Source organism: Symphodus melops (genome assembly GCF_947650265.1).
Source record: "Symphodus melops genome assembly, chromosome: 7".
NCBI classification, from domain to species: domain Eukaryota; kingdom Metazoa; phylum Chordata; class Actinopteri; order Labriformes; family Labridae; genus Symphodus; species Symphodus melops.
In genome coordinates, this window is record NC_136697.1 from 25216382 (window position 1) to 25243385 (window position 27004).

A 27004-nucleotide genomic window follows, 5' to 3' on the forward strand; every position below is an offset into this window, starting at 1 on the left:
ATGGATGAAGGAAGATAAGGATAAAGGCATGGGAGAATATTTGGGGGGGGAAGAGACATATGGCAGAGAGGTAGACTAAGGGAGAGATAAAAAGATAGACGAGGTAATGGAAGAAGGAGTGTTTTGGGAGATATAAAAGTCCAGAAAGAGAGAGCGAAGGAGGCAGAGAGAAGGAAAAGGAGATGAGGAGGGGTGGGATGGATGAAGAAGGGATTTCAGCAGCCATATGGGGTCCCTGAGGAGAGGTGAGCCATATGGTGATGATTCAGCATGGCAGCCTGACAACCTCTGGTTTAACCCTGTTTACACACACACACACACACACACACACACACACACACACACACACACACACACACACACACACACACACACACACACACACCTATGCACAGACTGTAAGCCATGCATCAAGTCCTGCAGAGTCCAGCCCTAACACATGCTACGACGAGCGGGAACCATCCATCATGGCTGTAAGCAGACAGCAGCAAGGTGTGAGCCAAGATTTCAACCAATCAGGCAGCGGCGTGCGTGCGTGTTGTCTGTCTTCACCCAAACACGACCAATCTAAAGTTTTCTCAGAGTGGTTCGTGTTGTCCTCCATATTATACAGTCACTCAGCCATCTCAAACCTGTTTGTTGACAGATAAACTGCATCCTGATGCTACATTTTCAATTTTTCTGGAAATGACAAACATTTCTAAAACAAGCCAATCTTAAGACTGTTTTCTCTCTTACATTATATGTTAGGATCTCTGAATAGGTATCAGTATCTTGCATGTTGTACCTTTTGTGAGCAGCAGCAGCAGCTTTCCTCTCTCTAACTCCAGACTGAGGCCGAGTCCTCCCTCTCCCTCTACGTGCAGCAGCGTCCCAGAATTCCTCAGAGTTTTGAACTGCAGAAAGACGACATCTCTGGACACCTGCCTCGTCCCGGGACTTAACTTGAACGCCAGACTGCTGCCGACGCCGTCCAGACTCATGACATCAGACGCTGAAAGACAAAAAAGTAGATGACGTCATTGCAGGGCCTGGCTTAGACCATCACTGAGTACTACAACTGAAAACTTCGGTTGATACACCATTTCCAATATGGCCACCGCCATCGTTCCAAACTGCTCTTTGGAAACCAACGGGCGACATCACTGAGAAACTACCCATGGTTTATAAGGTCTACATAATAAATAAATAATAAGCACGTGTGCCGTCCCTGCTGTGCATAAAGCAGCATGCATTCTTCACTGACAAGATCGCTACAAAAACATTATTTTATATTTGTCCGTCAAAATTAATGTCCAAGAAATTTAAAGCATTTTGAAAAAGGAAAAAATGAAGACATTGTAATGCGAAGTGGAATCTGTCCTCCATTGACATTACTAGTGTTATTTAATCTTCAAGTTACCAAACATTTTAGAATAAATCAGCAAAATGTTCACTGACCGTATTTAAATCCAACCAAAACTTCAGACATCTTTTAAGGCCTCTGATTTTAAATCTTGAGACTCATAACATCTATGTGGGTCATTTACTATCTACCTAAAATGATAGTAATACCTGCAGAACATGCAGGCTTCTCATCATCAACATAAATTCAGCATCATACTGAGTGAGGAATGTGCGTGACAGTTGACGCCTTTGTCTGCAGTTTATGGAAATGAGCAGAAAATTAATTGTCTGAAGTTCAGCCCAGGTTCTGTGATGTTTTCATGTTTATTTTCAAAGTAAGATAGATACAGTAAAGAATCTTAAAGTGTTCCCACAAGAGTAGCACTTATGTTGTTGAGTTTGGGTATGAACAACATACTGTGCATGTAAAAGCAAAGTGTGAAGTGTGTAATTTTCATTGTTTTGATGGTAAAATAATCTGGATGGTTCTGATGCTGATTAGCGCTCTGTCAGTGTCCGATCAGAGAGAACTGTGTTTATCGGCACTTACTAACATTGTTTGCATTTTGCTTGTGTTGTGCTCACTCTTTGATGGACGTCGCTTCGGAGAAAAATATTGTTGTAGGATTGTAACCTACATAACCTGAAGCCTGAGACCAATGACAAAGACAACCATTAGGTGAGATGCCCCATTTGTTAACCCTTTTGAAAACCTCTGAGTTTGAGGTCAGGCTGGTTGAAAAAAAAAGAGACTTACTGAAAGGGCATCCATACGTCTCCAGCCGGAGGCCGATCCTCCCGTTGGGGTTCCAGTCCAGAGGAATGAGACGGAGAAATCGAGCGATCACCGGCTGCTGCAGTTTGTACTGAACCACACTGTCTGCGTTACTGTTACCTGGAAAAGACTGAAAACACACAAACACAATGAAAATATGCTCCCTGATCTCAATTTATATGCTCTGCAGAAGTAACCAGGATTAGTTTAAACCCAACTCCTGATAGATTGTTGGCTTCGAAGTTTAAAACAAACCCTGTGCTGTGGAAGCTACATAAGGTAACCAGAGCTTCAGTAATTAGGTACATATTGTTTTAAAGGTCAGAAGCACATCAACAAATCATAACTAGTATTTCAGACAAAAAAAGAGGTCTCGTATTTGAGCAGCCTGGTTGTATCACTTGCCACCAGGATGGCCGAGTGGTTAAGGCGTTGGACTTAAGATCCAATGGGCAAAAGCCCTCGTGGGTTCGAACCCCACTCCTGGTAGGCTGATACATTTAATCAAGCTCCGTTCCACCAAAGACAAACAAGTTATTTCCTCGCTTGGAAAAAAGGCCTTTACTCAATAGAGAAGTCACTGTAAGGGCACTAATTCATCGGAGTGGTATTTGTATAATCCCATTTTCAGCAGGCTTTTAGCATCAGTATAAAGCTCGTAGGGGGTCAGACCAAAAGAAGAGGGAATATTGCAATAATTGGAATAATTCATTACCTCCTAATAAAACAGCACAGGGTTCATATCCTATGTGAAACCATGCAGTTGCAGCCAAAAACAAAAAAAAAGGTATAGTCCCTCATTCCAAATGTCACCATGGACGCACACTGATTAAGACAATGTTGCTACAATTCAGTGTGCCTGATCACACAGTCTAAATGCATGTCATACCCAAGATTACTGTCAGTGTGTAGCGTGCAATACACTTTTAAGAATGCAAAAATTCCCCTGATAGTGAAAGTCTTTATAAAGGCGTTGGACTTAAGATCCAATGGGCGAATGCCCTCGTGGGTTCGAACCCCACTCCTGGTAACATATTGCTGAATGATTGGTACAGCCACTGCCCTTGACTCCAGGTTGTCTTAACTTCTGCTCCAGTCAAGCAATTGAAATTGATAGCTACTTAATAACTTAGTCATACATCGTACTAACGCTGTACATCTCCCTGAAATGTAGGGACATTTTCAGTCCACATCCTCACCCACACCCACACCGGGATGGCCGAGTGGTTAAGGCGTTGCACTCAAGATGCAATGGACAGATGTCCTCGTGGGTTCAAATCCCACTCCTGGTAGTACTAAGCTCTGGTTTGACTTTAACACAAGTCAGAGGGTAAGAGAGGGTTTGGCAGGGATGTACTGTAATTAATTTGGTCTTTAAATCTGGGTGGAAATGCTTCACTTTTTCCTTCTGTAAAAAGACTTCGACTTCAGTTTAAAAAGATGCAGTGGATACAAGTTTTCATCGGTTCAGATCCCATTTCTAAACAAAGGCAAAAAAAATATTTTCTTTAAACCCGGTTAAGCACCATGCAGAAATAAAAAAAAAATATTTTCTTTAAACCCTGTTAAGCACCATGCAGAAATCAGATCTACTGAATGGTGTCTGGTACCAGGACGGCCGAGTGGTTAAGGCGTTGCACTCAAGATGCAATGGACAGATGTCCTCGTGGGTTCAAATCCCACTCCTGGTAGTACTAAGCTCTGGTTTGACTTTAACACAAGCGTGTCACAAGAACTGCATGGTGGGTTGTGTTTCCTAGTATAAAACACAACTCAAACAATTATAGGTATCAAAAAGGTGCTTTACCAAAGATTCAGTGGATACACAGTTCAGATACCATTTTTAAACGAAGACTTAAGATCCAATGGGCGAATGCCCTCATGGGTTCAAATCCCACTCCTGGTAACGTATTGCTGAACAATTGGTACAGCCACTGCCCTTAACTCCAGGTTGTCTTAACTTCTGCTTCAACTGCTCAATCAAGCAATTAAAATTGATTGCTACATAATGACTTAATCATACATCGTACTACACAGGTGTCAAACTCCAGTCCTCGAGGGCCGGCTTCCTCAGACTTGTTTCCCTGCTCTAACACGCCTGCTTTAAACCAATGTGTTGTCATAAAGCTCTGCAGAAGCCTGATAACGAGTCACTCATTGGATTCAGCTGCGTCCAAGCAGGGAGACGTCTAACAGTTTGAGGAAGCCGGCCCTCCAGGACTGGAGTTTGACACCCCTGTCGTACTAACGCTGCATGTCTCCCTGAAATGTAGGGACATTTTCAGTCCAGATCCACATTCACTTCTTTGTATAATTGTATTTTTGTCAAAGGACAAACATCATAGATCACGCACACTTATCAATAAATCAATTGTTATTCTTATTCATGTCATCTCCCATCACCAGGATTGCCGAGTGGTTAAGGCGTTGCACTCAAGATGCAATGGACAGATGTCCTTGTGGGTTCAAATCCCACTCCTGGTAGTATTAAGCTCTGGTTTGACTTTAACATAAGCGTGTCACAAGAACTCCATGGTGGGTTGTGTTTCCTGGTATAAAATACAACTCAAACAATTATAGGTATCAAAAAGGTGCTTTACCAAAGATACAGTGGATACAAGTCTTCATCAGTTCAGATACCGTTTTTAAACGAAGGCAATAAACCCCCATTTCCTTTAAACCCTGTTAAGCACCATGCAGAAATGACATCTACAGAGCATTGCATGGTACCAGGATGGCCGAGTGGTTAAGGCGTTGGACTTAAGATCCAATGGGCGAATGCCCTCGTGGGTTCAAACCCCACTCCTGGTAGTGTATTGCTGAATGATTGGTAAAGCCACTGCCCTTCAACTGCTCAGTCAAGCATCAATTAAAATTGATAGCTACATAATGACTTAATCATACATCGTACTAACGCTGCATGTCTCCCTGAAATGTAGGGACATTTTCAGTCCACATCCACACCCACACCAGGATGGCCGAGTGGTTAAGGCGTTGCACTCAAGATGCAATGGACAGATGTCCTCTTGGGTTCAAATCCCACTCCTGGTAATATTAAGCTGCGGTTTGACTTTAACACAAGTCAGAGGGTAAGAGAGTGTTTGGCAGGGATGTACTGTAATTAATTTGGTCTTTAAATCTGGGTGGAAATGCTTCACTTTCTCCTTCTGTAAAAAGACTTCGACTTCAGTTTAACATCATCACATTAATTCAGATAAACTAAGCTAACGCTAATCTGAGGGAAATGAAAGTGTGGGTTGGACCAAAGCTGTGAATGTTGGGTAGGTATAGGGCTCTCACATCACCAGGATGAGCATTGCCTGGTACCAGGATGGCCGAGTGGTTAAGGCGTTGGACTTAAGATCCAATGGGCATGTGCCCTCGTGGGTTCAAACCCCACTCCTGGTAAACCTGTGTCTTCAGTCTAACACATGTTTATACTACAAAGGCAAAGAGCTTCTGCAACAACCAAGATGACACAGTGGTTAAGGTGTTAGACTTCAAATCCAATCGGTTGTTTCCTTTGTTGGCACATGATAGGATTGCTGTTCATGGGTTGGACTTTATTAATCACATATCAGCAATTATATTTGGCCCATTACATTGAGAATAACTCTTGGCTGTCTGGGATATTTTGCTGAGTTTGTTCCAAAAGCTTAAATCAAAGGATCGCTGTAAATCAATACTGAACTGAGTCATCAGCTTTATTCTGCAGGATTACAAAGAGCAGATCCACGAGAGTGTCGCTGAATGGTTGATGAGTTTGAACAATGAATCAGAGGCAGCGGGCTTAGCACTCAATATGATGAACTTTTCTGCCCTGAGCCAAGCACAACATCTTTCAATCTTTTTCATCCATTAGTGTCGATGCACAAAATAAAAAGTTTGCTTTCTTTAGTAGTTTTCTACTTCCACTTTTTGTGCACCCATTTTTTACAGTGGAATCAACTTCCTTGCTCACTTTAGTAGAAATAAAACCTCAAACAATTGGATTTAATCATTCAAGTCATTTTTCAAACACAAATGCTACCAATTCTCTGGATACACGAAACCGTCTGGCTCTCGTCTGACTCTGTACTGACTGATAAATGCCTGATTGATCACTCTTCTCATCTCTCTCCCATCTGGCAATCTATCCTAATTACATCTCTGCCTTGAAGTTGACATGCGGGTTAACTGGCTCTCCCACTGCAGAAGAAAAGCTTAGACACATAATTAACTCGTTAATTCCTATCTAATCACTAGAAATTGCAGTTGGACCTCCTCATCTGATGTAGAGGGCAGTTTTGTTGCAACATTTAGTACTTATAATAGAGCATGTTACATGTGATTGTAAGTGTGTGTCTGGAACTTCCACCTTCATTATGTTTGCATAAACATATTGCTGAGCCGGTGTCCTTAAATGATTTTAAATGAATGACCTGGAAGCAGCTTGACCTACTCACTTCCTGATTCGACTCATAGATGGTCCCATTATAATATAAAATGTTTTGTAAATTGTTGCTTGTCTCCCTCTGTGTATTTGTCTGCAATTTTTTTTTTTTGAAGTTCTTGTAGATTCACTCTGGACACAAACAACAGTCTCCTGTGTGATATATTTCTGGCAGAAAGCCCTGAAGGCAGGCCTGCACAACATTTGTTTCATAGCCATATACTATAGTATTGTTGTGCTGACATGAACAGAAAGGCATTATTATTATATATGAAACACATTAGAGTGTAGAATTTGTGCTGACTCATCTAAAACAAAGGAAACACATTTCATGTACACAACACCAAATAATAGATTTTTAGGACCATTTCTACACAAAATACTCACTCAACAGTATACAACAACATAACATAAAAGCGGCATGCATTTGTTTGATAAGTGTGACTTATGTACAACATGTGAATATGAAGCACAGCTGGGAGGCTTCAGTCACATTCACGGGTCGTGTAGCAGCTTTTTATAGCGCGAGCAGCTGAAAGCAGTCGTTTCCACAAAGCTGCTGAACCAGATGCCAACAGCTCGGCAGACAACATGGGAGGAAAACATCTGATTATCTTTTACAGTCACAACCTGAATCTGTCAAAGTGTTTGTGAAAGACAAGAGGGAAGAGCTGAAACAGGAAGTCTTTTTTTTTTTTACACTGCAGGTAACAAGTCCTCCGGTGTTTGGTTCACACATTTAATTGCCATGTTTTTGTTAATGGATCACAGATGTGTCAAGTCTGGGCCATAAAGAAAACCAATGCAGCCTCTGCAAAGGGTCCAGACGCCTCACCCATGCCTGTCATATTGTTACGTATACATATTGTCAACATTTCGGTTTTATACTTTGTCAGTCAGAGACTTTTGGTCCAGTTGATACACAAGGCGGCAAATTAGAATCATTACAACTCAGTGACATCGTGGCCAAAACAAAGACACTTCTAATGAAGCATCGATACTGAAGCGGTGCCCAAACACGTCAAATCAGCAAAGATATTACTAACACAAAAGCTGTGTTTGGAATGGTTCGTCCTGTCAGCAGTAAAGGATGCACAGCATAGTACGTCTGCTGTACGTTCGTCTCACAGCTTACAGTGTTTACAGCTAACGTTATCGACAGTGATGGTAAGATAAACCATTAACTGATGCTCAGGTGTTTTTTTACAAATCAGATGCTGCTCCCTCTCTTCAGCCGGCTCGGCTGGAGAGGAGGGACCAACTTTTTGTTTGTTCCAAGAAAAAGGCCCATGGTGTGATCTGTTGTTGCATCGTTTAACAACAACAGAAGTTCTTGTTTTATTTTACTTATTCATCTGGAGCTCAACATGTCTAACGTTTCTGTGTTGTTGTTTGTTCATCTTACACGCATTTATGTCCACTAAATCACAAAAACTCCTCTGCCCAGTCTTCCAGAGATGAGCAGAAACTCCCCCTCTCCTCTCAGTAAGGCAATTCAACAGCTACACTAATAACTCTCTCCGCTGACAGGCTCTGTAAGCTTGGCTCCTTTAGACACACAAGTTGAGACGCACTTTGAAATGCGGCTGGGATTGTGTTCAGTTAATGTCGAGTTTCAGATCAACATGTTTCCAAGCTGTGAGAAGCTGCTCTCCGCTCGCTCAGAGAAGATCCTCAGCGCTCAGATTAGCTGGACTCCCTCCACACCAGGAAATTGCCTCGGCTCGACTTCCAATCAAAAAAGCTCCACTCTGCTCGGCTGTATTAAATGTGGCCTCACTTGAGATAAATGTGTGTATATTAACCCACTGCGCTTTAATATACCATGTTTTTCGTAGAGTGTGGCACCGTTTGCTCTGGCATGAGGATTGTTAGGAGGAGAAACAACATAATATGTCGAACTGGCTGAGAGGATTTTTCACTGTGTTTGCTTCCTGCAGAAAACAGGATCAAAACGGTTTCTTATTCCCGAGGCTGTACACAGAAGCATGTAGCGTCACTACTAAGGGACCAAAAAAAAAAAAAGAAGTCCGTCATGACATTTGTGTGAGGAAATGTTTCCACGAGGAGAAAGATGCCTCACTGCCTCTGCTGTCCATCAGATACAGTAATACATAAATCAGTTCTGCAGAGTCTTGCAGTGACTTTTGCACATAGTGAAAAACTTGTGTTAGATTACGTTCTTACATTATGTCAGCCTGCAACTCTGAACAATCTTCCATGTATTGCCTCTTATTTATGACAAATGTTCTGTAAGTATTAAAGTATTCTGAGCCCACAGAAAGCTTTTACACTGCATTACATCCTCCCATTCACACACACGTTTCTCCACTGCTGGTGGAGGCTCTATGGTAACAGATATCACACACTTCAGTGTGTTGCATTTCAACTCGGAAACTTGTTTTTCCGATGTGTCCGACACCACATGAATGCAGGGTTACTGTGTTCCTGTCCTCTGGATGGCGCGGCTTCTTTAAAAAACACCAAGTGGCATTACGTTTCCTGTAACTCATCATCTCATCTGCCTCAGAACAAAACCCTGGATTCATCTCTACCCATCACCCGATTATTCAGTCTGATGAAGTGCTGCCTTTTCCTAGTGTGTTTTTTTTCTTCCCGTCAGTCCCAACGTGTTTTTTTCCTCTATTTGTCCAGATTTTCACCGGAGTCTTCCCCTCGAGTCCGCTGCGCCAACAAACAACACAACACATTCTCCATCTGCCTACAGAAACAAGTCAGCACCTCAAATCTCCTCCACTCTGACTCAACAGTCAGCCCTCCACCGTGCACCAAGCCCTGCAGTAAAACCTCATCGACCTTTCAATCATACCGCCGTGTCTGGTTTTGTGTCTACATTATACAGACCTTAACGCAACTTGATGTTTATTAGACACGCTGAGGTTTTTTTTTTTTTTTTTTCCCGTTTTGCTTTTAGTCTCCAGCTGTGCATCATGTAGTAACTCATAGCCTCAGCAGGCAAAGTGACACCACGGGCTGCCTCACTCGCCCGCTCAGAGTCCATCAACAGCCGCTTAAGTGTTTTGGCAACAAGTCCACACAGTCAGCAGAGCTCTTTGATCAGTTCATCCATTATTAATGAAGAGTCAAAGCCTCCTGATGACTGTGATTATCTCCTCAGGGTGGACTGATCTCTGCAGACCTTCTGATGCAGCTGCTGCTAAACACCGCAGCTACTGTAAACAACATCAAGGAAAATGAGCTGCAGTCAACCTGAGTGATGCTCGTCTGTATTTCTATGAAATGACAACACACCTACAGGACTGTTTGTGCACTTAGGTGATGTTACTTGGTTTCATTGTCCTAAATGTTTGATATGTTTAACACCGCGCAGCTTTGATGAAGCATGGTTGAACGTGCACATATGAACTCTGCATGTGCTGGAATGTGTGGAAGACTGCTTGCTGTGTAAATCATCCTTTCCAATCCTTTATTTTACTGGACTCATTCGACTGTTTCTTCGTCTTCTGCAGCTGAACAACCCCCCGTAATAGTCTCTTTTTCACACAGACAACAGCACAAAGTGGAAAAATGCAGCCGATTCATCAATTTCAAGGAAACAATGGATTTAACATTTCTCACACTGGAGCCGCTCATGCAGAGGCTTCGAACACAAAAGGGGTATTCTTGCCAACGAGCGGAACTTTTCCATTTCTTGTTGTTGTATTTTGCTGCTCTCTGAGTCACCAGTTGATGCCTGCAGCTTCTGTATCCACTGACATGGGCGGTAATTGTGACTTTAATGGAGCGTTTGTCTGTTTTTCCTTCATCGTGTCTTTCACCTGACACCTTTAAAGTGACAGAGAAATATTTGTCGGGTAATAAGTATGGGCTCACCCCGATACTGTCCTCCTGCCTGTACTGTCTCCAGTTGTGTCCCGTGTCGCTGAACATCAGCAGGTAGGACGTCAGCCAATCAGAGCTGCCGTAGCGACCCTGCGTAGCGACAGCGGTGATCTTGGTCCGCTCGCCCAGGTCGACCTCCAACCACTGATAGCGGTCCGAGGTGAGGGGAGACCAGCCTCCAGCTCCTGCAGAGAGAGAGAGAGAGAGAGAGAGAGAGAGAGAAAGAGAGAAAAAATAAAGATTGAATTGATTTCATTCTCACAGTCTTACACAATTTTAAATCACTGGTGTGTATATGTGTCTGAGGAAGTAATTGCTTGACCTTTAAGTCTTGGCTTACGTCATGTTTTATACTCAGGACCAAAAGAACGAGCACTTTTGTGAAATTCAAACAACAGTTAAACCAATTTCAGAGCACAGAGTCAAGAATGTTGATTGTTGTGCTGAAATAATCGGTTTCACTCTGAGACACTGCTGGCTTTTTAAATGTAGGAAACTACAACTAAAAAAAAGCAGCTTTTTTGATTTTTACTGTGTAATAGGGTATGTTTAAGTTTTTTCTGCATGAATGAAAACTTCTCTCATTTTTCAAAATTTCCCAAATTGTACACCTGCAGTCTGGGTGCTTTCATGCTGATGACTCTTTCGGCTGTGTGATTGGCACTGTAGTCACAGCCTCTTCTATCACCTTCAGTAAAGTATGGAGTCAAACTGACCTCCTTGGAAGAATATTTTATGACTCCATACATTAATGTTACATTTCAAAACCATCAATATGAGGTTGTGAGGCCTTTCATTGATTTGCTGCACAGAAACCCTGACCACCCGACACCCTTTCTCAAAATAGCACCGATAAAAGGCTCGGTCATGGCGTCATCTATTGATGAGCTGAGACACTTTGCTTACACGGTTCTGGCTTCTTTGCTGTATATAGAATATCATCAACGGGAGCTTGTGGTACCAAGCATTGATTGGTTTTAAAGTAGCACTGCTGGTTTGTGTTATTTCTCGTAATATATATCAACAATAAAGAGCGTTCTTGTAATGTATCGATCATCTGTATTTGTGGTCGATGAACTCAAAGAAAGAAAACAAGTGTTTGCCAAATAATGCTGTAACTGATTTCAGGAGTGCAGGTTTTCAATAAAGCGTTGGCTTTTTCAACACCATGCTTATAACACCGAAGTCTTTTCCCAAAGCACTTTCAATAAAGCCTGTGGAGCTATTGATCAGCCATATACGAGCACATTTTCATTAAATTTGCCCTTGTTTTCAGAGACAGAGAAAACTGTTGCAAGAGCGGGAAGGAGCCAGAATGTGTTTGTGTGTGTGTGTGTGTGTTTGTTGGAAAGTGATTTGTCAGGCCAAGCGATGCCTCAGAGCTCCAACGCCAGATGGATGATTCTGAAGGAGGAGGCTGCTGACTGGTGTCCCACCGAGCGCTGGCTAACAGACACACAAATAAAAAGAGCAAAGCGCAACAAACACAACCACTGATTTGACCAAAAGAGAGCGGAGGAAAAGCTGCACCAACACAAACAGCGGGAGTACAACCGCTCTGGGAAATCATTAAAGGACAAACAGTACATGCCACTTGTTCTCATGTAACCACGCTGATGCTGGCTTTTCATTTTCGCAGTGATAAGCACTCTGAAACAAAGCGACAAACATAAAGTGTTCAAAGCCTCCGAAATCTAGTCCGGAGTTGTTTGGTCAGTATTGATGACGATGCAAAGCCTACAAAGCCTTTATTGTCTTAAAGGAATCACTTATGTGACAATTTTGTTATTTCTGTCCATCGATGTCTTCTATCGTCTAAGCCAACCAGGATGTATCAGAACTTTTCAGAGCAACGGTTAAAAAAATGCATCAAATTTCCCCTTCAAGCTCAGCTTCTTTTCCACCAAGGTTCACAAGTAGATTCACGCTCAATTTGACTTTGCTTAGAGCCCAATGCTGAGAACTGTTTGGCTCACTCCAGACCTGATGGGGGAAATCCAGACAAATCTGTGAGCTCATATCCAGCTCTGTTAGATCTGGCCTGGTGCACACAGATTATCTTTTTGGCTTGATCTAACTATTGAACTGAAAACAAACAAACAATTGGCCAATCAGGAATCTGTCTTGTTTCATTGTTGTGCATGGTAATGTACATCTTTGAGTTTCTGTTTAACTAGTTATTCGATGACACAAAAGTTCAGGTGTAAAGCACAAGCTGTGTAGATACGATATTGCAACCTGAAGGGAAAACACATGTTTGATTTGGTAAAGTGGCTCAATAATATCCGATCAGACACAGAGCAAATAGGATGTGTACACATGACCTGTAGGAGCTAAACATACAGGGAATATTGCTTTCTGCTGCCCTCTCCTCATTGAAAACAACTGAAAAAAGGAGCTGACTTTCAGAAAAAAATAAAACACACTTGGTGGACACGGGACCATCGGCAGCATTTAACTTGAACCTTACGTTGACCTAATAGACAAGTTTCATCTCACTGCAATCACAACGACTTCAGTCAATGTCATGTGCTTCAACAAAAAAGCTAATTAAGTCAAAAAAATTTCCTTTTTCACATCAGGTTTGAATATTTGGTCCTGAACATGTGAGCAGAGAAATGTTGCAGAGGCATCGCTCATGAGTTATTAAATTCTGTATGAAACTCAAAGATCCTGTGGAGAACTTTGGGTTTGAGCGTTGATTTTGGCACCCCCCCCCCATGGACAAAACTGAGTACCTTAACTTTTTCTTATTGTGTCGTTTACATGCGTAGGTAGTGTCTGACACAAAATATCATCAGTCAGTCACATGTGCGTCTCATTGTGAGAATCTGAATGATGTATCAAAAAGGTTTTTCTTCAGCTTGTGCATATTATCTATTCTGACACCGACCTCATGGCAGCAGCTACAGGCGTTAAAAAACAATAATACAGACGTTGTCAACTAGTCAATGATGATCTTGTTTGCTTTTGTCAGTCATACAGAGTCTCATTTTCAGGCTGTTTCCATAACAACTTAAAAACTCCTCACAGGGGATTTAACCTCATATATGTCTTCTTGATTTCCCCGTTGAAGTTTTACTGGTTTCTCTCCGTGTCAGGGCAGTGCGGTTGAAAAAAATGTCAAGCTTTCATATTCCCATATTTGAGTTACCAGTCAAACATGTCCGTGAACAATGTGTGCTGGCAGGTCGAGGAGAAAAAGCTCAGCAGTGAAAATGAATCAGTGTCGGTCTGGTGGCTGCTGGAGTGTGATCTCTCAAGAGCTAAAGGCCAGAGCTAATAAGCACTCGACTTACAGACGTGTCCACTGACAGAAGAACAGAAAAGAGACACTCTGACCTTTACTCTCGAGCAAAACACCGCGGAGGGAAAGAGGAAGAGATCAGACGGACAGAGAAGACCGACAGTGTCCGCCCTGTCAGATATAATTGAAACAGAAGTGAGCTGATGGCTGACGCTCTGAGTGCTTTCTGTAACAGCTGTCACCATAAATCAAAAGAGATCTCTCGGGCACTTTTTCCTCCAGTGTTTGTAAAGGAACAAACTCTAACTTTCCACTGAGTAACGTCTGATCTAATGAGGGTCAGAAGTGTGACATCACCGCTCCGCCGGCCAATTAAAACAGTAATCGCCCCTTTAAGAATCAAGGGCCGGTGAAAGCGACACCAGTGACGAAGAGAAGCTCATTATTTGAAGCAAAACCATCTGAACTTCTGTCCTTCAGGCTAATGTTGCATAAAGGCTCGGTCATATCTGGTCTTCCCACACCAATTACAACAATAACGTCTATGTAACATTTGACTGGGATGCCGAGTTTAAACAGCAATGGAAACTTCCTAACAACTGGTGATTCATAGTGAGCCTGGAGATTTGTTCGAGAGCCATCTTGTACTTTGTCTTCATTTTCTCCCGTGTTTTTAATAGATCACATTGTGTTCTTATTTGCCTGCTAATTACTAGAATTTGTGTCAAAACATGGGCAGATGTTCCCATGATTGTGTACAGTTAAATTGAATTAACGCATCTTTGTTAATGCCACGATTCCCTTCTGTTAAGTTTGTTTATTCCTTTGTTGTTTTGTTAAAATGTAATTTCCTGTTTTGTCATTTTTTTTTATCTTTTAGGAGCACATGAATGCAGCATGACTGCCTCCATTTTGATTGCCCTAACCTGTTTCACCTGTGTCCAATCACTCCTGGTTTATCTGCGTGCTTTACCTTCTGTGTCAGCTCATTGTCAGATTTACGTGTTGATTATCATCATGGCTCTGGCTTTGTAGTCTCCAGCCTTTCATCAGCTGAGAGCTACTTTGACAAAATGAAGGTGGCCAAGAGCTGCATGCATCACATCGCTGGCATTTATTTACATCGCACACATGAGCTGAAATAAGCGACTGTTTGTGTCGCATCAAGGCCCAAGAAAAAATAAAACATGTTTTACACTTCTTATTGTGTTCATTCTCATCCATGTCCCAGAAAACATGACTACTTTAAACTTGTTTTTCAGGGGCCAAATGAATGAATAGAGGGAAGACGTTCATTTACGTCGTCATTTAAAAAAAAAAAAATTTACACAGTGGGTCAACCTATCGGCGACCTCCTGGAAACCTGTCCACAAGCTACCAGTAGCTCTCACGCTACCTGTTGGAGACCCGTGGTCTAGTGGATCTGCTCTCGCTTTTTAAGACTTTTGTGTTTTTGCCTTTTCCTCTTCTTGTTTGATTGAATATAACTAGGACAATTAATCCCAACAGGGGCAATTAGCCAATGCTTATCCATCTTCCTCCTTCAACTGTGCAAATCAGCATATAAACTGTGGAGCCTTTCAATGATAAGGAGGAAACGTAAGAGCAAGAAACCTGCCCCTCATTTCCTTATTTAATCACACCCGTGCCTTGTGACTCTCTGTATATACGCCACGCTTTAAACTCTCCCCTACTTCCCATGCGGTTCTCCTCCACAGAGCTGTGTGCTGCCATCTCTGTGAGTTCATTTAAAGACCTTCTGCCTGTGAGTGACCGGCCCTCCAGCTCTTATCCTGTCACACTCTGTTTGCCTTCTTTTCACACTGTCTACAAGTTGTCAACTGTAACTTGCTGACCTTTAATTGAACCCGCTCTGCCTGTGTGTCTGCATTCGGGTCCTCTTCCCTGAAGCCTATATGTTGACAGAACAGTGGCAGGACACACAGAGGATAGGATGCACACTCTTAAAAGAAATGACTTCTACTGTAGATCCAGCAGTGGCAACCTGAATACCTCCAAGAAGTCAACGGTTCGGATGCGAGTGCTCTGCCGGCATGTTCTGATGCTGGTAGAGATTGTTGACATCATGATCCACATTTAGCTGAAGACTTGGCTAAATCTGGCGCGCTGCTGGAGGAGAGCGGAGAATTCATTGTTTCCCTGAACAGTTTGTTTCAAGGGTGTCAGCTCCTAGAGCAAAACGTTTCTTCGTTCGAGGTTTGACATTTTAAAATAGCAGATATCAAAAGTATCCTGACTGAGTATGTCAAACTCCCTCCGAGCTTGTTGTTCTCAGTTCTTCAGTGTTCAGATTTATGGGACGGCACTTCCCCCAGCATGTTTATGTCTCACTCAGACTCTAAATTACACAAGGAATAAAGCTGTTGATTGTGCACCGTCACTTTATCACTATGAAAGCAATATTTATATTGCTTTGCATGTAATTATCTGCAATTAAAAATGTGCAAAATATTGAGAAAAGACAGACCAGTTCAGTTAAGAACCATTTAATTGCATCCTGGTTTTCTACACGATGACTAATAATATGATACTGTCTCCCTGCTCACAAATGTTATACATAAAACCATTACTTTTATTAATTTCATTAGGTCAACTTTGTTTCATCAAACACAAACCTAAACCTGGAGCGTTAACTTTTTCCAGCTCTCATACTTCAGGGATCCACTTCACCTGTAAGGACTCTGATACCTGAAACCAACTCAATTTGTCTTGTCTTGTTATGAGAGCAGTACAGCTAGTGTAACAGGGGAGGATGAGAGCCGGTCAGCCTGCACAGATCTCCCTCTGCATCACTGTTGAAGGCTAACCAAGCTTGACGTGAGTCCGCTTTGGATAGCAGCTTCAATATAAGGAACAGATGGATGAATAAGTGAAGAAAGGACTGCTGAATCATTAATAATGCACCGATATTCCACCTGACAGGTCAAGGGGAAAGATGGGAGTATTTCGCCGGGAGAGTCATGCAGAACGAAGAGGGCCGGACAGGTGGAGGCAGAAGCCAGCGGGAAGCGGAGTGAGCAGACAGAGCTATATGGACGGACAGGAAGCTAAAAGGGAGGACGGAGATAGAGGTAACAGGCTCCGAGTGAGTTTACAATTTGCATGAGAATAACAAGTCTGGCTGGTAATTTACAGCAGCCTGATAACATGTCAGAGTCCTAATGGGCCTCATGCAGCAGGAGGTTGCAAAACACCGGATGTCTCCTGCAGGCGAAGCACAACACATTTCCACTCAATTGTCAAGCCTTACACGGGAACTTTACCAACAGTTAACACTGAGAGTCCACGTGCAAATCAATACTTGATAAGTTGGCAATCCATACACAAATGCAGTGCAAGGTCCAATTAAACCGCCTACACGTGCCACTATACTTCAGTATGTGAGTACTGAAGTACAATTATTCTGTTTAAAGTCTATTCCAGTATTACTGCAGCAGAGAAACTGATAAGTGTTTGTGTTTCCTGAGATAGGAACACCAAAGGTGCTTTTAACATTTTCAAAAAGACAAAGTCTGTAGCGTTGTCTGTGCAGATAAAAACACTGAAGTGAAGAGGGTTATTCATAGCAAGGAGGCCGGTTTAAAAAAAGGAAAAGGGACTATACATGCTTGGAAAGGTGAAAGATAAGAAGTAAACTTGGGAAATTAAGCTGAACAATCAGGCAACATTAAGATCAAAACAGTGAATCGTTCATCCTGCAGGTTCTTTGTGAAAGAGACATTCATCTCCAATCAGCTGATTCTAGACTTCAATGTGAAAAAGAAGTGCATGCTCAAAATACTGAGTGTGCCACCTTTCAAAACACTGTATATAAGGAATATAAATGTATCACCACTGGCGCCCTATACCAGAGGAAAACCCATTTATCACAGCTGAGCCGAGTGTGATAAACCAACGTGTCAAATAGAACCTCTCACAGAGAGTTTGTGGACTTTTCAGCTGAAGCCTTTTTTCTGTTCAGCACGTCATAATCTGAAACACAAACCACTGGAGTCACCAAAGTGCAAAACAACCACAGTTCAAACTGGCTGTGATTACACTACTGCCAACGCTTGATGGAGGAATTACAACTCTGCTTTATCTCAAGCACGATTTAGCAATGAGTGCGTTAACATCCTTCCAACAGGAGGAGGGTTTATATGACATGCTAATGTCAGAGTGCTGGAGGGAAACTTTACATTTACATGTCTGTAACTCCAACCTTATGCTTATAAAAAAATATAATGACACATTTTCAGAACTGAGAAAATCTCGAGGGTCTGAACACCGTCTTTCGGAGCCCTCCTCTCCATCTTCTTCTCTTCCATCCACATGGTTGCATTACTGCGAACTTCCAGGAGCCATTCTCCTTGATTATGTCAGCATCTGACATCGGCTTGTCAAATCCGGTCATAGTTAAATATTTAACTACCCCTTTTCCTCCCTTCTGCACATTCTCCATACTCGAACACGCTCCCACCTGTCCAATTTTCTGCACACATCTCTCCTGTATCAATTTCCTGCATGATATGAAGCTATGCTCTTCAGTTTCCTGTCTGTTGACAACTGTCACATTACCCTTCTTTTCAGTCCAAACGCAGTCAATGCTCGTGTCGCAGTTTGAGTGTGAGCCATCAGTGCACGAGACCGAGTCAAGTCAGGAGTCCTGAAAATCACGGCTGGAGTGGGACACAAGCCCAAGTCCTGGACTAGAGTAATACCACTCTGTCAAAGAAACGTTTGTAATGCTTACATTACAGCATGACGTTTTAGTCAAATGTTAACAAAGGATAATGAATCTGGCTGCTCTTACAGTCACAATTCAAAATAAAGCCTGCAGTTATTTCATCTTCACCAGTTTAAGGTTTAAAAACAAGATTAGCTTTGTTTTTAAAAAGCCTGTGGCCAAAACACAGCTGCAGAGATTTGTTATATTAAACCAAACAATTCAGTAAAGATCCACATGCAAAACGTAAGATCCTAAACCCCATGTAGACCACACCTGCAGTCGTCTCAGAGCTTTAATAATGTGTTCATTTAGCGAGCACAGTGAGTGAAGGGAAAGCTCTGAGAACGAGGGGGAGGAGGCAGCGAGTTAAAGGCAGCAGAGGGGGTCGGAAATGAGACGGGAGACGTTCCTTTATTCATCGATTTCCTCTACAAACAGCTGGAATTGTTTCGGCTTTGCACTGTTAATATAGCTGGGGAGGAAATGTGACACAAACAGCTCTCCTAATCCACAAACAAGCAGAGCGAGATGTGAGACATGCAGCAGTGAGGTGACGGGTTAGGATGCTATTAGCAGTAGCTTAGTGATTCATTCCACTCCCACTCCTGATCCCTGCATTCTCTCATATTGACATGATTATTATTGATGAGAGGAAGCTGGGTGAATCTCTTCAGTTTGAGCCACAGACATCCAAGCTGTTTCCCTCGTGCTGCTTTTAAAAAGGTAGGCTAACATGGATGGAGTTTTAAAGGATCAAGCAGTCAAATACTGATAATTACAAAACTAAAAGACTTCTGTCAATTATTAAAAACTCAAACATTTGAAGGCGTGTGGACAAAGTAGACGCATGCATCACAAGCACATACAGAGAATTCGAAGCATTTATATGAAGTTGAGCAAAATCCGCTCTGTTGTTGTTCTCGTAAAATGTCTGGTTCTTCATCAGTTAATCATCATCTTCTTCACTCTGCCTTTTGAGGCCTGGCATGAAGCATGCAGTGATGTTACAACTTCTGCTGCAGCAGGAAATGGACTTGTTATCTCTCTTTTCCAGTGTTCTGACAACTCAAAGTGTAAACACACCACAGGTCACACCCACCCATTCAAACACTGCTGACAGAGGCTGCTGTGTTAAGTATTCATCAGTGGGGCTGGGAGTCTTGTGAATCTCGTGGTGTGTCACGATTAGATTCAATCTCAATTCGTTTGGTTACGATTCGATTGAGAAGATTCAAAGCGACTCTGGACTCATGGATTCAGAGTCTATTTTTGAATTAGTAAATACTTCATGATCTACTCCAGTCATCTGTGAGACTGGATGAATTTCTGCTGACTTTATGGGCTTGCCTTAGCACTAAGCAGGGAGAGACCGATTATCCCCAAGAAACATTTGGATTTATTGAAAATCTCAGAAGAACATAATCAGAATTTTACTTTACTCACCTCTACTCATCATTATCAACTAATCCCATTCAATCATTCAGTCAGCTGCACATGCAGCCCACCCTGATTTTTGGGGCGTATTTTGGAGTTTGAGCAAAGCTTTAGGGAGATGACAAAACACTTCTGTTGTTGGAACAATGAGACCCAAACAGCACGAAAAAGCGGCTTGTTGTTGAGTCAAACAGAGGACTGAGCTGTGTTCTGCACGCTCTGCTTCCTGTAGTTTTCCAGGTGGTGTACTTCATTCAGCTCCCTATTAACACCCTCTCATCTGATTGTGAGCTTTGATGTGAGGATAAAGCAGCTCGCTCCCTGCAGAAAGCGCCACAGTAAATCAGTTTGTCAAAGCCTCACATCAGCATCCAGAACAGGGCTCCCTGCAGGGTTTTTATGTTGGATGAACAAACAAGCGTTCACATTTATCCTTCTGGCAACACATGCAGCATCTACAGAGACGACGGCAGCGACGCCTGTTCTCTCTTTTCTTCTTGTTGTGCCTCGATCAAGTTATTCTGATCCTCAATCCTCGCTGTAAACGACTCACTGGTGAGTTATCCGTCAGTCTTTAACTTTCCTGTTAGGGGTCCGCTTTGTGTTCTGAGCTCTATTTGTGCACAGCAACTTCTCAGTAATTGACGAGTGCCACTGCTCTCTTAAAGAGACAAATTGTTCTCAGTCATGATTCCGTTGCACTCACAGTTCTCTGAAGCACAAGCGAGAATCACTGCCAAGCATGCCATTTCAAGGTTCACACTTTAACTATACACTTACTTGAGGCTACTTATGCAAAATTGTTGGGTTAATTGCCGGCTCTAAATTACACATATTTTCTCTGTTTTTGTGAGCCCTGTGATTAAATAGTAAATCGACTGGCGGCCAGCAGTCCATGATGAACCCCAGGCCCAGTGACAGCTGGGAACAGATCAAGACCCCAAAGACCGATAAAAGCAACCACATCATTAATGTGTTTAGGGACTGTTATTGTGACATCTGTAACACACAGAATGGACGCTGGCTGAACTCTCATCATTGTCACCTGCACAGTGGCATTAATTGATTATGTCAATCTACTATCATGGAAAAGTTCCATTAAATATACATCAGATCTCAATGAAGCCCTCGTTAGCTCATAGCCAGCTGATTAGCTTCTAAGCATCCAATTAGCCTCATCGCACTCCTTTGAGCTGCTCTTTGCTGCTCCTTTAGCAAGCATATTTGACCCCGGCTCCTCCTTTAATGCCGCGTTGCTCAATCAATGAGCTGAGATGCGATTCAACTCTATTATCATAACACGTATACAAGTGTAGGAGTAACGAGGTTTGGCATCTCACCAGAAGTGCAAAAAATCTGTGCAACGTACATTTCAGAATTTACTGTCATGTCTCTTAATGTCATGATGTTGTTATTGATGCCTGCTACATTGGGTTTGACTTGCATCTCTCCCAGATCCCAGAACAATGACATACCACCAAATGTAAACACCTGCAAATAACGTGATTTTCTTACAAAAGTGTTCCACACAGGCGTAAAACAAAAAACATTTGATCGTCTAAATTAGCTATACTTTAGCAATATTTGAAGCAGAATTTAGTCTTGTCTTGAAAAAGTAGACAATGTTGTCCAATCAAGTTGTACCTTGAGTCAAACCCAATTCTTAGACGTTTTTAAACTCGATTTGATTTTTGCACTGTGTGATTTTTCTTCTGCTCTCCTGCTTTGCTGCTGTACATTTCTCCGTGTGCGAGATGAATAAAGGATGATCTGATCTTACATCCTACAGTCTATAAGTGTTTCAGTCACTCTCTGCAGAAGGGAACTCTTCCTTACCGTCTCTCCGGTTGACTTTGGCGAAGCCTGGCGCGTGACTGCTTGACAGCTGGGAGGAGCTCCAGAAGGATGACGGTGGCAGATTCGAGAGCAGGGCGCTGTCACACACCTCTGTCAACCAATCACAAAGCAGAAAGAAAGCATACGAGGTCAGGGCTTCACACACATCTAATACCGACAGCTAGATTTTCATTAATGGACAATCCATGGCTACTTTCATGGATTCATGGATACTTTTTCATGATGATTTCCAGATGTTGACATGTGAAACAAATGCTCATAACAGCACACAGAACCAGAGCACACAGATGTTGAATGCTGTCATGTGACTTTAAACATAAATGTCCCGACAGAAAAGTGACAAGCTAAATGCTGCTCTGAGAAGATGTAGAAGAAAATCCACACCTAAAGATAAATAAATAAACAAGTTTAATTTACTTTGGGAGGAAGTTTTCAGCGAGCACAGCATCAACAGCATCATTACATTTCTTCTGAAGGCTCAGGTTAGTAGAAATGTTGAAACATAAGTACCCAAACACTTATCCTGAGTGAAGCAGTGCTTACTGGTTCATCAAAGCAGAATGGGAGAGGTAACTGAGCCAAAGCACCACGTTGTTTGGAGCCTGGATAGACACCATTTAGCAGCTGAAGAGGAGTGCAGTTTTATCTTTGAGCAGCAGCTTTAATGTCAGCTAAGTGGAAACAGGCCTTTGACTTTGTGCTCCGGTTTCTCACTAAAAAGTCCACAGCAGCAGCTCGATACAGGGATGTCTCCTCTTGCTAGCATGAATAAAAAATAATTTCATGGTTCGAATTCATAAAAGTGGGAGAGGCGTCTGAACTCTTTCTCCAGAGCGGGAAAACACAGCTGAAGGGTTCAAAGAGAGGAGATCAGCAGAAGAAGAAAAAAGGACGCTATCTGACACAGCTGCAGATGGATTTTTATCGTTTAGCCCGAGTGAAGAGGTGTTGAATTGTTACAAACTGCTGAATTGGATGTAGTGAGGCAAAAACTATTTTTGTTCAACTAAATCATGCCTGAACGGGTTTGAAACCCCAACAAACGTGACGACAGCCTCGTCATGTTGGATTGAGTCTGTGAATATTAGCCTGATGAAAGAGAAGCAGGTTTAATGTTCCACAGGTGGAGGCCGCTCTTTCAGCTGTAATGACACCGTATCAGGCAAATGAAGAGAGTAATAATGTCCACTTGGATAAATGGACGGTGTAATCATGGCGTGTTGTGGGGATGAATGGCGTCCTGAACGGCTCATTACAGGCTGGAAAACAAATCAGCTGTGTCGGAAACCTTCACATAACTCACTCTTAAAGACGTAATGGATGATTTCATGCAACATACGTTAAACACGGTGTGAAATAATATGAAGCCTTTTTATTGGATTAGTGGATCTGAAAAGAGAACATGTACCCGTTTAGTCGCACTCGTAAAGAAGCTCATTAAGAAGTCATCCATGCTGTTTTTTGGGGATGTCGAATTCAAGAATTCATGCTTCACAACATTTTTGAAGGAAGAAAGTTTTAGAGTTACAACCGCACCTGCAGAGACATTTGCTCTTTGCAGATTTGAAGCCTCAGCGTAGCCCAGCTTGTAACTTTCTCCAGTCTGTCAAGTGTCTTTTTATCGAGATAATCGTTCCTAGCAGAGTTCTGTCAGTCCGGTTTATGTGAGAGTTTCTCGACGTGTTACACTGATGTCTTTTGAGGATAAAGGAACCAGCGGAAGAATCTGTCACACAGCCAAGATTACCTGCTGTCACTGATGATGAAGAGTTGGGAAAAAAAAGTGAACAGGGTCCAAAAAAAAACAATTTTGAGGTGTGACAGAAGAGCTTGTGATTGAATGGACTGATGGTATGAAGCTACACAAATGGTAGACTTTGCTTTCAGCCTACATTTTTTTATTTAACAGAGCTATCTTTAGCGGACTTTAACCAGTATGCAAATATGTTACATTGTCAAACCACCAGTATGCTACTGGTTACTAATCCTCATGCACCGAAGCTATAACGGCCTAGGTTCAAGTCTGACCTGTGGTAACTCCTGCATGTCATTCTCCACACTCTCCCTCCCTGAGTCCTGACTCTATCCACTGTCCTGTCTCAAAAAATGCATATTTGAAAAAAACTTCTGAAAAAAGAGAGAGCTAAATTATAATTTTCACGCTGTATATTTTTAAATGAATTGGTCTACATTGGCATAAAAAAATACCCAGCATTGGGAAAACAATATAAGGATTAAATCACAAGCGTTCAAAAGTTACTTTTATATAAATATCGTAAGGAGGGTGTGTTAATCAGTGTTGTAGACTTAGACTGAACTTTATTGATCCTTTTGGGATGACTCCTTTGGGGAAATGTAGGAAAAAGGGAAATTTAGGATATAATTATATCTATACATATATAATACATATATATGTATTCAAGTCCTCTGAGTTGAGTCCAAGTTGGGTCTCGAGTCTCCAGGGTTCAAATCAGAGTCAGAGTCATCAAAGAAGAATCCGACTCAAACAGAGTCCTCGTCTGTCAGGTAACGGGGAGAACTGAGGAACTCGAGTTTACTCATCAAAGATGTTGCTCAATATGACGGCTTGTGGAGGAGCATGCATGTGAACCCACATGTCAGCCCTTCCTTAACTGAATAAATGATAAGGACCAGGAGTCCTCCTGTCCATCTTTGGAGTTCAAATGCAGTCCACGATCCAAGTCCTTTCCAAGTCTCCAGTCCAGGAAATCAGGAGTCAGATCAGACTCTTGTCTCAGGTCTGAACTTGATCACAACAATACTGGATGCAAATTTAAAAATTAGTCAAATTTGGATGGTAAAACGTTCTTTTAAATTATCTAAAAGAAAAAAAAGTTCCCATAAACAAAGTTGAGATTTATTTTATAAAGAGGCACAGCAGCTTTATTTACACAGTTATGTAATTTATTACTATGAGAAACATAATGCAGCCCACACACACACACACACACACACACACACACACACAGAGAGTCATGCACATCAGCTCAATAAACATCCCTATCTTTTCTCTGGAGCTGCAAACTGTAAGCCGAAGTCAAACTAACACTGCCTCCATCTAAAGCCTCTCCGTTAATGGATGTTGTTCTCCAGCGCTGACACAAGAGCCAATTACTATGATTCACGCCGCGGTCGATCCGACCCGCAACTGACGAGGCTTTAGCTTCGATTACTCTGTCAACACCACCGCCTTCATCTGCCTCTGCACATCCAACACAGGCTGAAGATTTTTAAAGAGAGGCATCCCCACATTCAAACTAGAAGGACGGATACATATCACTAATGGTTCAGAATTATTCATGGTTCTTTGATTGAAAGAAAAAAACACAAACGTGCCCGAACTGAGACACAGGTAGAGCGATGCTAACAGCAGGGGCATTGCTGGAGCACAACAGAACTAGAAACCCTCAAAATCCAGGACTTGGCAGACTTTCAGGATCATAGACGTGTTGTGAAGCCTGACGATGGTGGTAACCATCTCCATCAAACTTTCCATCAGTCTACTAACAGGAAGAGAGCTTCAAGTCCAATCAGATACGCCCTGATGTATGTATGCATCGCTCTTAACCATTGATGTAATCAAACTGAACAATTGTTTGTTAATCCATGCAGTAAACATTTTTTCCCTCTGTTAATATCGGCACTTTTAATGTGGGACCTAATGAGGATTCCTTGGTTTATGCTGCGCAGCCTCAAGTGGACACTCAAGGAAGTGCAGTTTTTCTTACTTGTGCTTTTTTTTTTTTTACCTCTTGTGAAGAGTGCAAAAGACAAACTGATTAACATTTATTTAATGCAATACATCCCAGCTGTTTCCTGAAATCTCCGAAAATGTTATAAAGACTCCAAACTGAAGCTCCCTTTTTTATTTATCACCCAATTTCGTACACTTGGTTTAGTCTTTAAACACAAGTCTTTCTTAATAAGTCAGCTGACCCCTCAGGTGCTGAACTTCCTACAGTTTATTTAACAGTGCTGCGACAGCCTTAAAGGAACAAGACGTAACTCTGAGACGAAGACTTTAAAATGAGACCTGCAGTCCAAATTCAAACGATTGGAGAAAACTTACTTTTAATTATTCATAGTGTCCTAATGTAGTTATATTGCCAAAAGGCTTTTGTCAATGCTGACTCCCTCCTTAAATAGACTTTGAAACATGACTTCCTACTTTGTCTCTGGCATAAAGTGCTCCACATACATAAACATTTTAGGGCACTTAATGAACTTATGCTTCTGCTGTTCGAGATTTTTAGTAATCTGAAGGCCTGGAGAGACTTTATTAGAGAAACATAGCAAATCTTTAAGGACGTGCATTTTATTAACAGAGCGATAAATAACACCGCAAGCCGTTATGACCACGCTGTACACTGACCACTTCTGCTGTTTTTGTAATTAACTGCAATCACTTCAGTACAGAGAAAAAAATCAGTGCATTGCATTTATTTATCCCCTGCCTGTCTTGATTGCGCTGTACAGTAACAGCAATTTATCCATCATTAATATGGATGATCAAATTCCAGTCCTTAGAAATATTATACCCCAGTGGAGTTGGTAAGGGTTTAATGATGTTGATTACCTAACACATGTTACACTTAAGGTGTTTAAAGATAGACTCATGTGAAGGTTTTTAAATCTATGAATATTTAGCCATTCAAAACGCCTCCGGCTCGACCTCAGTGACACTTTGGCGGAAAGGAGTCCTTCATGATGAAATCATCTGGGATTAAGTCTGAAGTCTGTTTAGGACACTTTGTGACAGCAGTTATTTTCAAAATGATGTGCAGTCACATTACATATTAAATAAAAGGATAGAGTGGCTTTGATCATCATTTATTTTGAATTCATAAATGCGCTCTGTCCACTCCAACGATCCTCCTTCGGCCTCCAGCTCTGTGCTCCTCTGATCTCCTCCTGATGGTCCTTCCCCCCGCAGGCCTTGGCCTGACAGACACTTGTTACTGTGGGAGGTGGAGGAGCCCTCAGCGTGAAAAGCAGGTGAATTACAGCAGTCTGAGGAGACGAAATGAGAAGGACGCCTCTCCATCGCCGGGAGCTGTAATCCCTGAGGAGATAATGTGTGGTGAGAGCAGCGACTCGCTGAGGAAACACTCAGCAGACAGAGAGAGCGGAGGAGTTTTAAAAAAAACACTGGGTTGCTTCTCCTCGCCGCAGCTTTGGCATTTAAGAGGCGACGTCCCTGAAAGTGTGACCAGTGGAGCACAAACACAGACAGCTCAGGGGGAAATGGAGCTAAATGTT

The 27004-nt window shown here is 42.2% G+C and overlaps 1 protein-coding gene across 1 annotated transcript in view; it reads right to left on the reverse strand.

Annotated features, from left to right (window-relative positions):
• Positions 1-27004, reverse strand: part of LOC306826350 (contactin-associated protein-like 4) — a 106927-nt gene that overhangs the window by 52818 nt on the left and 27105 nt on the right. The window contains exons 2-5 of the mRNA XM_079347608.1: positions 21704-21814; positions 10449-10642; positions 2144-2291; positions 788-994 (exon numbers count right to left, since the gene is read on the reverse strand). Of these exons, the coding sequence (XP_079203734.1) occupies positions 788-994; positions 2144-2291; positions 10449-10642; positions 21704-21814 (660 nt within the window). The remainder of the gene's footprint in view (positions 1-787; positions 995-2143; positions 2292-10448; positions 10643-21703; positions 21815-27004) is intronic.